This window comes from Lithobates pipiens, unplaced genomic scaffold, assembly GCF_037356315.1.
Source record: "Lithobates pipiens isolate NorthernLeopardFrog02 unplaced genomic scaffold, aLitPip1_a1.2 Scaffold_16, whole genome shotgun sequence".
Taxonomy (NCBI): domain Eukaryota; kingdom Metazoa; phylum Chordata; class Amphibia; order Anura; family Ranidae; genus Lithobates; species Lithobates pipiens.
Window position 1 is genome coordinate 160,431,977 of NW_027507748.1, and position 15,710 is coordinate 160,447,686.

Sequence of the window (15,710 nt, forward strand, 5' to 3'; positions counted from 1 at the left end):
AGAAGTCTTTCAGATTAGTCCTAAAGCTACATGGTGCAGATTTGTATAGTTGCCTATTCATTCAGTGTGTATGCTTAGAAAAAAAAAAAAATCTGAGGACCACAGATGATTTGACATTAAAGCATAGGCTTTCAGCATAAAATGTTAAATGAACTTTCATCAAAGCTAGGTGGATGTTATATTCACTAGTTCATATTCAAAAAAAAAAAAATGTCTTAAAAGCTTTTAATAAATAGAAATGTGGCCACACGCTAGGATGTGCTTACTCATTTTATTACAACACAATGGGGGAGTGATGGGCCACAAACTAAGACTTGGTTTATATCACTGTGATGCGCTTTTCATGCGACTTTCAGTGCTATTATGTAACTTTGGATGTTGCTGGCATATTCTATGGAGCCAAAGTAGCACAGGAACCTTTTCCAAAATCGTATCCACAGAGTTGCATTGATGTGAACGGGCAGCATTGAAAAAAAATTGATTTATGTCCCTTGTCATACTAACACTACATCAGAGGAAGATGGTTCTGTAAATGATTGTGAAATATTGTGAATCTGTAAACATTTTAGTGTGCAAATTCATAGAACCATTTCCCTCTGATGAAATGTTACAATTTATTTTCATTCCTGAGCTCAGGGTAAAATACTTCCATACTGATACATTGTCTACTTTTCATTTACTGACCAGCACAGAGCTCCTCTCATTGTTATTTTGTGCATTACTAAAATACAGGTTGCCTACGCCATGTGATCAATAAGAAATGTGTTTTTAGTGAATTGACTTTTTTGCTCCATAAGACACACTTTTCCCCCCACAAAATATGGGCTAAAATATCTCTGCGTCTTATAGAGCGAATATTGACCAGGCAGCGCTCCCCCCTCCACCGTTACCATCACGTTAGTACCGGAAGAGCAGGAGAGCAGAGGAATGACATCCCAAGCCCCCCGCGAGCACCGGGCGATCTCCCGGCTGGGCCTGCCACTCAGAAAGAAGACAGAGCACCCCAAGCGACCAAATGGAGTACGGACATGGTGGCCACTTGGGCTGCTCTGTCTTCTGTCAGGCGGAGGTAATGACATCAGGTAAGGCTGCATTTATGGCACTGGTAAGGTGGCATTTATGGGATGGGTAAGGCTGCTTTATGACACTCGTAAGGCTGGCTTTATGGCACTGGTAAGGCTGCCTTTATGGGACTGGTAAGGCTGCCTTTATGGGACTGGTAAGGCTGCCTTTATGGCACTGGTAAGGCTGAATTTATGGAACTGGTAAGGCTGAATTTATGGCACTGGTAAGGCTGTATTTATGGGACTGGTAAGGCTGCATTTCATTGGCACGGGTCAGGCCGCATCTCATGGGCACTGGTAAATATTTTAGTACACCAATTGGTTCAGAATATTTTTTTGCTTGTTTTCCTCCTCTAAAACCTAGGTGTGTCTTATGGTGAGGTGCGTCTTATGGAGCGAATAAATGTGATATCTAAAAGATTTGTTGCCAGTCTTTACCTCACATTTTTAACAAATGTGCAGTAATTACCTCACATTCGATATTTTATTTTAATTAATTGACTGTGGAATCCTTTAGTGAATTGACCACTAAATCATTTAATTAAAGCCAGTTTTTGGTGCAATAACACCTTAAATCTGGAGCCTGCAGCAAGTCAGAGTCATTCAAATCACTTTTCTGAGCCCAAGATGACAGAGACAAACCTCTTGGTGGATTGACATCAAGTGAAAGTCTGAGCTTAGTTTACTACTGCACTGAATTGTTCTTACTTATTATGTGAGGGCCACTATGTCCAGCAAGAAGGATCATCTGCTGCTTGATAAGGAAAACACACACAAATGTGCACAGCAAAGGTAATTAAGCTCTGATAGCTGGTGGGAGAAGGCTATGGAATTTGTGCATGTGTTTTTTTTTTCTTAGAGATTGTCTTGTTAAAAATCAGAAAGGGGCTGCAGGGGTATTAAGTGGAGGTGGCATTAAGCTGTTGCTTTATCCTGAATGGGAATGCACATGTTCATTTTGCACAACAGGTCTTTAAGAGCGGGCTCAAACTCATTCTCATATCTAACCAGTTATAAGCTATCCTAAAGCATAGAAATAATAAGTACAGTGCTAAATATCTAAATATCTAATTAAGATTGTGAAAGACCAAGTCTAACATGTATACAAAAAAGGAAATAGCTATACAGTGTCCAATCAGTGAACGCCAAGTCAATAATGGTAAGAATGGGGCCCCTCCAGAGATAGCAAAGCCATATCCACATGAGCCTGTGCTAGGAAGCTGAAATGAATAGATACACTACTTCTGTGCACCTTCAGCATCCACTTCAAAATACGTTTACTGGATACAGTAGGTCTGAAGTCCAAATTATACACTTGTGTCACAGAAAAGCACATTGTTCCACAGGAAAATGGAATCTATGGGCTCCGATGTCCCCCATTCACAGGTCACAATCAGGGCCATAATTATAAAAAGAAAACCGGGAGACGACATAGCGTGAATCTGTAAAAAAGCCATTAATATATTAAAATGAATAAATATTACTCACAAAAATTGTCTGCAAATGTGCATATATGTACGAAGTAACAACCTTGGGCTGGTGCAAACCCATTCCGAGAATTGCGTGCATGATGACATCACATACGTCAGCTCCGCCTTACACTTACGCATGGGCTCATGTGGATGTGGCTTTGCTGTCTCTGAAGGGGCCCCATTTTCAATATTATATTTGGACATCACTGATTGGACACTGTATAGTGATTTTCTTTTCTTTCTATAAATGTTGGACGTATGTCTTTCACAATCTTAATTAGATATATTGATATTTTTATACTGTACTGCTTTGTGCTGATGTTTTGATACAGTATGATTAACAGCTAAGGCTCTTTGGATAGGTCATCTCTATCTGTGGTCAAGATATAGAGGTCCTGAGGATGCTATAATTGTGAAAACCTCGTCAACCTCTTTTTTTATGTGTTGCACTGTATCGTCCTAAAATAAAATAAGCAAAAAAATAAATAGATTTATCCAGATCTTTCAATATTGTTTATCTGAAGAACAGTTCATGTGCCAACAAAAATGCAGGTGCAATAACCAAAGCAGTGCGGTAGTGAGTTCAATAAGTAACATGCCTATATGGGGTTAGGTGACATTACAGCCAGTTTTATTAATCTGAGTGAGTGTGCCATATATTTCTAAATGACCTTGAAAGCATGTACTGCAAATCATTGTTAAAATTAACTGAAGGTCCAGCAGCTAGTAAGACACGCATTCCCCCTTTGTGGTTTAGGAAAAATCTGAGAAAAAGTTGAACACACATGAAGCCACAGAACACTTAAAAAAAAAATATATATATATATATAATAAAAATAATAATAATATTAGCAATAATAATACTATGCGCATATCAGATATATGTATATAAAGACTTACAGTTTTAATCTCTTCATTTATGTATGTCTCATTCATCAAGAATTCGGGATATCCCACCTTTGCCATAACTGATTTTGCCTGTAAAGAATTGAGATTAGCTATAAGAATGTGTGACAGAATACATTAACTGATATTATTACAGAAATATATATAGTGCATGTATGACAATTAAAGCACCTACAAATATTTGTTTTTCTACAACAGATATTTGCAGATGTTTTTTCAGTAGCTTGAGGCAGCAGTGGCGTTTGCAAACTAATGACAAGCAATCAGAAATTAACTGATGGTAGATAAAACTGAGTAGACAATTGAAAGCTAAATGTTTGTTGGCTATTGTGATTTATTGCCTCTAAAATTACCTAAAGTGATATTAAAGCTTCCTTTTTTAAATTAAAATAACAAGCATGCCATACTTACCTGTTCTGTGTAAAAGTTTTGCACAGAGCAGCCCCGATCTTCCTCTTCTCGGGTCCTCTGTTGGAGCTCCTGGCTCCTCCCTTTCAAGAAATGCCCCCATGAAAAGACACTTTCTATGAGGGGAACTTGTGTGGGCTCGCTCATAAGCCACCCTGCCCCAACCCCCTTCGTCATAGGGATTGATTGACAGGTCCCACTGTTATCAGTCTGCCCAATGAGGGCCAGAGCCAAGAGAACTGCTGTTCTTGTGCACAGCCCTGGATAGAGCTCAGGCTCAGGTAAGTTTAAGGGAAGGCTGGAGGGGGATTCTTTGCAACAGAAGGTTTTCTTTACCTTTATGCATAGAATGCATTAAGGAAAAAAGCCTTAAGCTGGGTTCACATATGAGCCACATGCGGCTCACAGCAGGTCCCAGTGCATCCTCATTCACCGTTTCAGATCCAATTTCAGCCCACATTTTGGGCTCAATTCGGACCTAAAATGGATCAAAAGACGTACAGTGTCTTTGCGCAAAATGCACCGGACCTGCTGCAGAGATATGTGATATGTGCGGTTCCATAGAAAGCTGGTCAAAATATCCTGCTATTGCGAATTGGATGTGGGAAAGCCGCATCTAATTTGCAATGGTGTGAACCCAGCTTTAAGACTTTAGAAATCACTTTAAAGCTAACGTTTAATCTGCCAATATGTTGCGTTTCTTAGTTCCTCTTTTTCACCTTTTATACACATGCTAATGAAATAATTTAAAAAAAAACGTAGTTTTCAGTACATGTCCTATTTTAGACCCAATGATATCTCTGCACTTCTCTATTCAATGCAGGTAGATATTCGCTGGTAGAGGGGTCATCAGGGTGCTGTTTCCTGTACATAGCTTCCTGAACACATAACAAAAGACAAACTGCCCTGGGCAATGCCCTCATATTTCGCTGGAACCTCCATGTCTGGAAGAACAGAAATTCACTTAATAAAAGGGGTGGGCCAGGGACAGTTTACAAGAGGGAAAAGAGCTAGATGATACTGGGCCAGGAAATTACGTGGGCTCTATTTGCTTGCTGCAGCTTCTAATATACACTGAGAAGTTCATAGTGTGCAGTGAAATCAGAGTGAGAACTTTCAGTAAGAAGATGAACCTGTACAACTGTGCATGCTGGAAGGTAAAGCCCTGTACACATGGGCCGAATGTCGGGAGACAATGGGCAGTTTAAAAAAAAACAGCTGACATTTGGCCTGTGTGTATGTTGGTCTGTCAAATAGAAGCCAGCCGTTTGGCTGGCTTCTGTCAGATATGCATGCTGGAAAACTAGAGGCCGACTGAATCCCGATCAGCGCTCTCAGCCAATGGCAGAGAGCACTGATCGGAGTGTTCTGGCGGGGGGCTCAGTGGAGAAGATCACTGCATGGTTAGTACAGCAGCTCCCGACCTGAGCTGTCAGTTAACTAGTTTACTAGTGTGTACCCACCTTAACACTGGAGTTCAGATTTAATCTATGTCAACAGGCAGAGTCTTCATAATTTGTATTGGCTATAATTTATAATATTAGTATCATTTTATTGTTTAATTACTTTTAACTTCAGCTCCCTTCTTCTCTAATAGAGTAAGAGAATTACCGAACAGAGTGGCTTATTCTTTTTGTTGTATTTCACCCTAAAATTAGATTGTGTTCCAGGATGACAAATAACTAATGTTGGTGGTAAAAGTGTAAAATACAAATTTGTCTCAAATTAACATGCAAACTTAGCAATGACTTTTTTTGTGATGGAAATGTACTACATTATTTACACGATATTAAAATTAGGGTATGTTGTATTCTGTATCCTAAAGTATATTGTAAATAATAAATGGAGGGATCTTCTTTTAATTACTGCCTTCGCACAAGACCCATTGTTAATTAAAGTACAAATCTGTTTAGTTCTTAGCTTTGGCTATACGGGAATTAATGTTTCCATGATCCACTTTAACATGTGCTGACACACCATTATCCCTATGACTGCTGGAGGCTTCCTATTCCACTGAACCTGCTTTTTATGTGATAACAATAAGTGCAAACGCATTGGCTTTACACTAACAGTAAATTACAAGTTATATGGCCTGTAACCTATAACATTAATGTGTGTGCACTTTACTGTACTTCCTTCCCAATATTCTTCTGCTTAATGCAGCATAGTACTGTGCGTTTTGGGCAATAAAACATTATAGTCTGCCATTGATACAATAAATGAATACAAACTGAATAAACAATAAAGCCTACATGTACAGTAGTATAAAAAAATGCGGAAAAACTGACCTGCTTAGCTAGATTAATTTAATATATTTTAATAATAGGTCTTATTTTTTGTGCAAATATACAAATTATTATACAGAATTTATATAGCGCCAACAGTTTGCACAGCGCTTTACAGTATAAAGGGAGACTCTACACCAACAATACAATTCAATACAAGAGGGTTAGAAGGGTCCTGCTCCTGTAAGCTTACAATCTAAGTGGTGACCTTACAATCTAAGCTTACATATTTACAGTAGATTAAACCTTTGTTCTACTGTACTGATCAACTTTATTCCGCTGTGTTTTGTGGCCAGCACCATATTAGTGGAGGAGCAACCCATAAACCTTCCTAGAACAGTGGCTAAGTGGTAAGCATGTCTGCCTAGCAGCCCTAGGGTCCTCAGTTCAAATCCCAACAACATCACTACCTGCCTGGAGTTTGCATGTTCTCCATGTGCCTGTATGGTTTCCTCCCACTTTCCAAAGATATAACTGGTAGTCTACAAATTGTCCCTAATATATGAATGTGAATTAGGGTACTTAGATTGTAAGTTCATTGAGGGCAGGGACTTATATGAATGAACCATATACTGTATATCTAAAGTGCAGTGTAAATTGATAGCACTATACTGTATAGGTACTTGTAATGAATAAATATTTCCCCTCATGACACCATCATTGTAAACCAGTAACCACATGCTGGAGTGAGTGGGGTATGGCATTTATAAATTCATAGACCTGTAAGGCTATAGGGTTCCAAGATGTTGGCTTTCCATTGGATTTTTGTACAAAGAGCATTGGCCGTAAGTTTGTATTGCATACACACGATCTGACTTTTTAGGCAACAAACACGGATGTAGTGACGTTTCAACATACTGACAACACTTCAAAAGAGGACTTTCAATTACTCCAGCGCCACCTTTGGTCAACTTCTGTATTGTTGTCTGATCTTTTACATTGGTTCTGAGCATGCGTGTTTGTACTTTGTACAAAAGTGAGATGGTTTTGTGTATACACAATCGGACTTTGCTCCATCTGACTTTTGTTGCCAGAAAGTTTGTCCGTTCGCACAGCCAACAAAAGTCCGCTGAAAACCGGAGCGTACACACGGTTGGATGTTGCCACAAAACAACTAATTTGCATGTTTGTTGTCAAAAAGTCTGATCGTGTGTATGGGCCTTTATACACCCTTGATGACTACATTCAGTTATGTTGTTATGATTGTACACAAGAATGTATCTTATTTTTCTTCTGACTCCATAAAACTTTTATTGCAAAAAATAAAATAAGGCTATATGAAGGCAGTATGCCAAGGCACTGATTTGGAACTATATTATTTACCAGTTGCTTTGTCACAATAAACTGTGCTAATAAATCCTTTTTAGACAGCCAACTTTAGGTTTTAAACCATTACTGCCCAGCAATGTTATCCCCTACAGGGTATGTCCTGCTGGCTCAGTCAATAGTAGGGACTAAAAGTTGTCTTTTGCAGCTCAGTACTGTACTGGGAGTGTGCATTGAGCACACTCTCAGCACAGCAAGCTTTATGGAGGCAAATGTGTGGTGTGTGGGCATAAAACCTTACCCTCTGTGCTGCTGTACATATGTAGTATGTGGGTGGTTACATGTTAAGTATAGGTTGTATTTAAAGCTGAACTCCAGCCAAATAGCTACATACATCTATGGAAACTGTTGTACCTGCAAAAAGTTTTGCAACTGTATTCAGCCAGACTTGTGATCCAGACAACTCTGACTGGTAGCACAAATGGTCCCTGGACCTCTAGTGTAGAAATAGCACTGCTTGGTTGAGAACAAAAGTTGCTGATTGGGCAATACAGGAGCAGAAGAACAGTGATCAGTCATGACTCAATCCTACTGTCAGCAAGTTTCATGTCAGCACCTGAGCACTGCAACAAAATCTGATTGGTGCCTTTGTCTTCTCTTGTTGGAGTGCTGCAGTGTAGAATATTAAAGGAGGCTGAAACTAAACAACTGTTATGGGACCTTAAAGCAAAGGAGCAAAGAAGGCACAAAGCTGACAGGCTATGCAAATAGCAATAGCTTTTCACAAATACATTTGGAAATAAATCTGGGTACACACTGTTTTATTTTGTTGTTCCACCAGTGGGCTAAACTAAAAAAAACGTACAGACTCCTGCATCCACACAAGCGATGCACACGCAGGGATTTTCCCCAATGTGCTAGTGTATTTTAATGGCAGGGCCTCTTTCCCCTATCAGAATTTACTGATCAGCGCTGCGGCCATCGGCTGCAGCAGCTGGCCAAATGCTGGTTTTCCAGTAGGACTGTTCAATAGAAGCCAAACATAATGACCATATTCTGTTGAACAGAGAGGGCTAAAAACACATCAAAATGTGGTGAGTTACTGCTGAATAAGCTGAACTTTGATACATGTGTACCCAGCTTTAATCTATATAAAGCTAGGAACCTTTAATCAATTCCAAGAAAACAATTAGTATACTGCATAGCTAGAGAAATTACATTGGAGATGGAGTTTTATTTACAGTTAGCTCTTTAATGGTTTTGCTATTGGGCCCCATCTTGCAAAGTTACAACCCTAGTTGTTTATACTAATTGCATTTAAAATGCTTGTTATTATTTTCATATACAGTTGTGTTCATAAGTTTACATATGGAATTTATGATTTCTTGGCCATTTTTCTGAGAATTTGAATGATAACACAAAAACATTTCTTTCACTCATGGTTAGTGTTCGGCTGAAGCCATTTATTATCAATCAACTGTGTTTACTCTTTTTAAATCATAATGGTAACAGAAACTGCCCAAAACCAAATGCAATTTTGAAAGGGTATCTACGTCACTCTATAAGAATTCTCCACACTGATTCTTCATCTAAAGAAAGTTTTAAAATCTTATTCTCCCCTTATTGAAACTGCTAGTCACTGTCTGTCATGTTTAATCAATGACTTCAGTGCTTCCCAAGTCACTGGCCTAGGCAAAGTATGCATATCAAAAATGATGACTATACCCTGTCCTAATCGGCATGCTTGTTCCAGGCTGGTTACTGGGAAATATGGAATCCTGAGATTCAAAATAACAGTCAGGCAACTGTTATCAAGCAAGATACAGTACCGACATAATTCGGTGCATATTTATTCTGATTCCAACAACATTTCATTTAGAAAAAAGGATTTGTGTTGTCTTTATAGGTCTGTGCGGCCACTGCACTTGCAGTCCTCGGCAGTCAACTATAATGACATTGCAATAATATGTATTTGGTTTTATCCTTGTGCTTTTATATTTGTGCTAAACACACACATAATTAAAGTATATCTAAACCTCAAAGCAAACATTAACTTTATTGCAACTTACCAGTCCTTAGCTGAGATGGTTGCATTAGTTGTCTTTTTTAAGGCTTAGAACATTTTCAGCAAATACAGAAAATACCTGTTGATTTTGCCAGAAATGTAGTGCCCTTGTCACTTCATGTGACCAGTGACCACCCTGATTCCTTCCATAAGTGGGTGAAGACATGAAGGAACAAGAAATGTGGTATTTGCAAGTTTACTTGGCTGAGAAAAAAAATGAATGCAGCCACCCCATCTAAGAACTGATGATAAGCTACACTATAATTTAGTTTTTAGGATTAGGTACACGTTATCGATTTGCCAACCAGCCACTATCATTATACTGTGGCAGGTCGGCACGATCTTGTGAATCACCATAGGTGTATGTAGCGCCTGCTGCACAGCAGGTGACCCAATACGCCTGGCCACCAGTCGCGATGACCACCAGCCACCCGAGATTGCAGGCACGAGAACCATAATGCGGATGTGTGTGTGTAAACACACACATCCACGTCCTGACTGGAGAGGAGAAAGAGATCGTCTGTTCCTACTAGGAAGGAACAGTGATGTGTTTCCTCCCCCAGTGAGTTGTATCCCCATACAGTTAGAAACACTCCCTTGGACACACAGTTAACCCCTTGATCACCCCAGTCACATTTATACAGTAATCAGTAGCTATTTTTAGCTTTGGTCCCAAAAAAAGTGTCAAAAAAGTGTTCAATCTGTCCACCGAAATGTCGCAGTCCTGCTAAAAATCGCTGATCGCCACCATTACTAGTAAAAAAAATAATAATAAAAATGCCATAAATCTCCTATTTTGTAGACTCTATAAGTTTTGCACAAACCAATCAATATATGCTTATTGCAATTTTTTTACAAAAATATGTAGAAGAATATATATCGGCTTAAAATGATGAAGAAATGTGTTTATTTTTTATTTTTTTTGGTTATATATTATAGCAAAAAGAAAAAAATATATATTTATTTTCAAAATTGTTGCTCTTTTTTTGTTTATAGCGCAAAAAATAAAAACCGCAGAGGTGATGAAATACCACGAAAAGAAAGCTCTATTTGTGGGAGAAAAAAAGTGGCATGACTACCACATGACATGATCACGCAATTGTCAGTTAAATCGATGCATTGCCGTTTTGCAAAAAATGGCCTGGTCATTAAGGAGGAAATTCTTCCGGTCCTTAAGTGGTAAAGAAGTGGTCAGAGGCATATTTCTAAGTTCATGCAGTTTTACTAATAAGCAGGAGGTGGGGAAATGGGGGTCAGTTATGAATACAATTGGGATCTCATAGTAAATCTGCCCCATTGCTCATTTTTTGCAGTGCTTTGCTGTGCATCAGCATTGATAAACCCCTATTCACATATTCATAGGATGTAGCAAAGTGTTAATAAAATGTGAATAGCAGTAAAAAGCTAGAAACAGATATTAGCATTGATAGCTTTCATAATGGGCTTCATTTTTTCTTACCTCCAAAAAATATGTTTTATTCATACATGATTGATACCTTTATTGTTCAACAATATCAGTTCAGTAACAGGCTGTGCAGTCTACATCAGCCAAAGATGACTGCTGTAGTCAGCAATTTCTCTCTTGATCTTTGCGAACTTATTAAGATGATTGTTGAACCTTTCCTTCATAATTGCATTTTAAAATAATACTTCTTGTCCTACTGTATTATTATTTATACTGTGAAGACGGCATCTGATAAATCATTAACGTCACCAACAACCAAAGAGGAAACTTTTGTGCATTCATTAAATACCATCTACAATTCTTTTACAATTTTAGAGATATGTGTGTACCTTCAAATGTGCCATAAAGTAGAGATTTCCCTCTATTGGGTTCCACATAAACAACTTCAGTTATTATATCATAAAAACATTTTATTATTACATTTATTCTACAGTATATCAAAAAAATAACATACACATACATAAACGCACCAGACATTTAAAAACACTTAAAAGTCCTCCTTATAGGACATGCTGTTATAGCTTCTAAATAAAGTACATTAGTTAATTGGTTAAAGGGAGGAATATCTCCATTCACATTAGCCCGGTATTTGTTATCTGTCCTGGCCTGGGGGTCAAAGCCCTTTTGATGCCAGATATATTTGTCACCCCTAAATATGTATACTCAGTCCATCTAATTAACCATTTGCCGCCCGCCCTATAACAGAAACATGGCGGCAAAGTGGTTTCAAAATCCTGACCGGACGTCGTATCAGGATTGTGAGCCGCTGCACGCCCCCAGGGGCGCACATCGTGGCGATCGTTGTTGTGGGGAGACGACGGAGACTCTTTACCACGTGATCAGCCGTGTCTAATCACGGCTGATCACAGTGTAAATGGGAAGAGCCGGTGATCAGCTTTTCCTCACTCGCGTCACGTCTGTCAGACGCGAGTAGAGGAGAGCCAATCGGCTGCTCCTCTGACAGGGGGGTCTTTGCTGATTGTTATCAGCGCAGCCCCCCCCCGAGGATGCCAACACTGGACCACCAGGGATGCCCAGCACAAAGTATGCCACCCTAGACCACCAGCGATTCCAGTCAGTGCCCACAATGGATGCCAATCAGTGCCCACAATGGATGCCAATCAGTGCCCACAATGGGAATCACTGATTGGCATGCATTGTTTGGCACTGATTGGCATCCATTAGTACAGTATAATACAATACAATGCCGCCTATCAGTGCCCATTCATGCTGCCTATCCATGCCCATCTGTGCCGCCTATCCATGCCCATCTGTACGGCCTATCCATGCCCATCCATGTCTGGACAGGAAGGTGTTTAAGTGCCCTGTATTGAAGTGGTTAAGAAATGTTTATGTGTCTCCTCTTGCATTACTAACTTACTAACTGATATATCAGCATGAATGTCACACCACTTCCTTAGCTTCCTTGAGCTATTAATATGCCCCCCTGCCCATGCCCCCCTCCATGACTTTTCCATCAAAATCAACAATGCAACCATCAGTCCCTCCCCTCACGCCAGGGTACTAGGTGTAATCCTAGACTCTGACTTGTCATTTCAGCCCCAAGTTCAATCGTTGTCCAAAGTTTGTAGAATTCACCTCCGTAACATCTCTAGCATTCACCCCTTTTTAACAAATGAAACCTCCAAGCTCCTCATTCACTCCCTTGTTATCTCTCCTATCAAATATAGATTGCGCAATCTACCCTATTGATCGTGCTCAATGTGATGATTGTGCATATATCACATGCAAACCTTAACAATACCACCTATGTAGTGTTCCACTAATCAAATACTCCAATTTAAACTGGCACACACATTTTTAACAAAAACAAGTGCTCATAAACTAAACATCAAAAAATCAAACAGAACTTAAACATCAAAAACCCAAACAAAAAATCCCCCCCACAATGCTAGTCCGTATATCGGTTTCAAAAATCTATATATAAAAAGGGGTGCCACCCCCCAGCACAATATAGAGAGTTCCTTTAACTGGATCTTCCCACTTCCTTATGCGTGACTCCACACCACAATTCACCCCTCGTGCCACCACCACCTTGCGAAATGGCCAGTCACCAGAGAAAAATGGAAGCTCGCCTTTGGTTCATTCAATGGATAACCACTCCTTATACTCGCTTATTCTGCCATTAGCAATCCACCGATTGTGTAGACTCATAAAAAAAGCATATAGAACCGACATAGTGTAAAATGTTTTGACTTTTATTAAATAAAAAATGTTAAAAAGCTGTTGCGCTCACATGTTCCTGTGTCTGATAGCCGACACTAAGCTTATACAGCCATGAATCAGGGTGCACTCCAAGCCAGTAAATGTGATTCCACAGGTGACCTTTTCCTCCCTCTCCTTCGTCCACCTTTTGCTGGCCTTTACGCTACAAATGGTTCCCACAGCATCCTTGTTATCTCTCGCCTTGACTATTGCAACTCCCTTCTCATTGGCCTGCCTCTCCATAGGCTATCACCTCTTCAGTCTATCATGAATACTGCTGCCAGACTTATCCACCTTACCAACCGCTCAGCGTCTGCCAACCCTCTTCTCCAATCCCTACAATGGCTCCCAATCACCCAGCAAATTAAATTCAAAATACTAAGCTAAACATACAAAGCCATTCACAACTCTGCCCCGAGCTACATCACCCATCTTGTCTCCAAATATCACCCAAATTATCCTCTTCACTCTTCTCAAGACCTCCTACTCTCAAGCTCTCTCATCTCCTCCTCTCATGCTCGTCTGCAGGATTTCTCCAGAGCCTCTCCCGTCCTCTGGAACTCGCTACCTCCACCTCTTCGGCTATCCCCTACTCTTGTTACCTTCAGGCGATCCCTGAAAACTCATCTCTTCAGTAAAGCCTATCATGTCTCTAACTAATCTTTTGCCACTTCCATCAGCTCATTCCCCACAGTTACAACCTTTTATATCACCTGCCCCACCCTATTAAATTGTAAGCTCTTCTGAGCAGGGCCCTCTTAATTCTCATTTTATTTTATTGTATTATAACTGTATTGTCCCCCTTTTATATTGTAAAGCGCTAGGTAAACTGTTGGTCTAAAAAATTTTTTAAAAAATTCAGGCAGTTGGACTGTGCCAGCACATCTTGTTTCTTCTAATATTTTAAATCAGCCTGAGATTTATTGTACTACATACATAAAAACAATCACTTTTACAAGCTAATTATGATTATTAACCTAGTTACTGTAGCCTTCATCTGAATTTGAGCTATTCTGAAGCATGCTGGGTTTCACTTTCCTCTGCAGAGTAACATCTGGGAGTATTGTGACAGGTAATAAATAAAACGGCATGAAGTAGACCACTGAGGCTCTGTGCAATGCTCAGCAACATTGTGAACAATTGCTTTACAAACAGGAGGATTCTGATTGCAGCAGATCACAATTCAGCAAGAGACACTATAGGAGCCAGCAAGGAGATTTGCCGCATTCTACTAATTATATGGTTGTTTATTTTTTTTTTTTTATCAAAAAGCAGATTTTTATTGCCATTTCTAGGTTTAATATAGATGATTACTGTTTTTAAAATGGAATATCAAATGATGTTTTCATACATTTAAAGGAGCAGACAAACCAAAACTGCAAGATATGTTTATATACTGCTTTAAAAACAGTGACAAGTATGGTATCTAATTGAAATCATTTACTCCCTGCTGTAACAAATATAAGAACATCCAAGGTGATACATAAATCCTGTTGATGTGCACTTATGTAGGTTATGTAGCTTTAAGGTGACTTCTAATGCCGCGCACACATGACCAGAATTTTCAACAGCAAAGATCCGACGGAACGAATACACCGGACAATTCAATCATCTGTGTGGGCTCCATTGGACCTTTGCTGTCCAAAAATCTGACGGACTTTAGTATAGAACATGTTTCAAATTTTTTCGCCGGAACTCCGCCAGACCTAGTTCCTATGGAAAAATACGCTTGTGTGTATGCTAGTCCGACGGACAAAAGCCAACGCTAGGGCAGCTATTGGCTACACACATTCATCACATTCGAATCCGTCGGACTTTGGTGTGATTGTGTGTGGCCAAGCCCATTCATTTGGGAAGTCCATTGGAAATCTACCGAAAGTCCATCTGGAAGACCGTCAGATCTAGTCCGTTGAAAAGTCCGGTCATGTGTATGCGGCATAATGCTGTTTCTCCCTTTATGCTAGATTGCTTATTTCCTCTTAAAATATTTAAGTTTAAATAAAAAGCAAAGAGAATGTTTTTTATGAGGTCAATAATAAAATCCAGACTGTTACTGACCTTCAAAAATTCTATACTACACTTGAGCTAATTGTAGCCCTATTAGTGCACTTGCAACAGAAACACACTGAAAGCTTAAAATTTTGGATGTTAGTCAAAATAAAAAAGTATCATAGACCATACTAAATCGATACTATAACAAGTTATAGAAAGGATATACCACCATTTCGGAAAATAAAAATCAATGTTTTGGCATTACTCAATTTAACCCCCAAATTTATGATCCTTGGCCCCAGATCATTTCTCATTTTATTTTTTTACCATATTCCTGTAGCAATAAACTGCTTTTATGACTCCCTGTAACATCATCACCACACTTCCCAACTCCTTCCAGGATCAGCTGATGGTAGGTCAGTCCCTTGTCAGTTTCCTACAGTTATTGAAGGAAAGTCCTTCAGTACTACATCTCTCAAGAGCCCTTTTCCTACACACTGTGTATGGGCAGGGTCTTGGTCATCAAAGCAGCAGAATTGTTTTACTGGGAAAGAAATCAAT

At 39.4% G+C, this 15,710-nt stretch overlaps 1 protein-coding gene across 1 annotated transcript in view; it reads right to left on the bottom strand.

Moving 5' to 3' along the window:
* PHEX (phosphate regulating endopeptidase X-linked) overlaps positions 1-15,710 on the bottom strand; it is a 331,765-nt gene that overhangs the window by 47,097 nt on the left and 268,958 nt on the right. Inside the window, exon 13 of the mRNA XM_077480708.1 lies at positions 3,437-3,514. Within this exon, the coding sequence (XP_077336834.1) occupies positions 3,437-3,514 (78 nt within the window). The remainder of the gene's footprint in view (positions 1-3,436; positions 3,515-15,710) is intronic.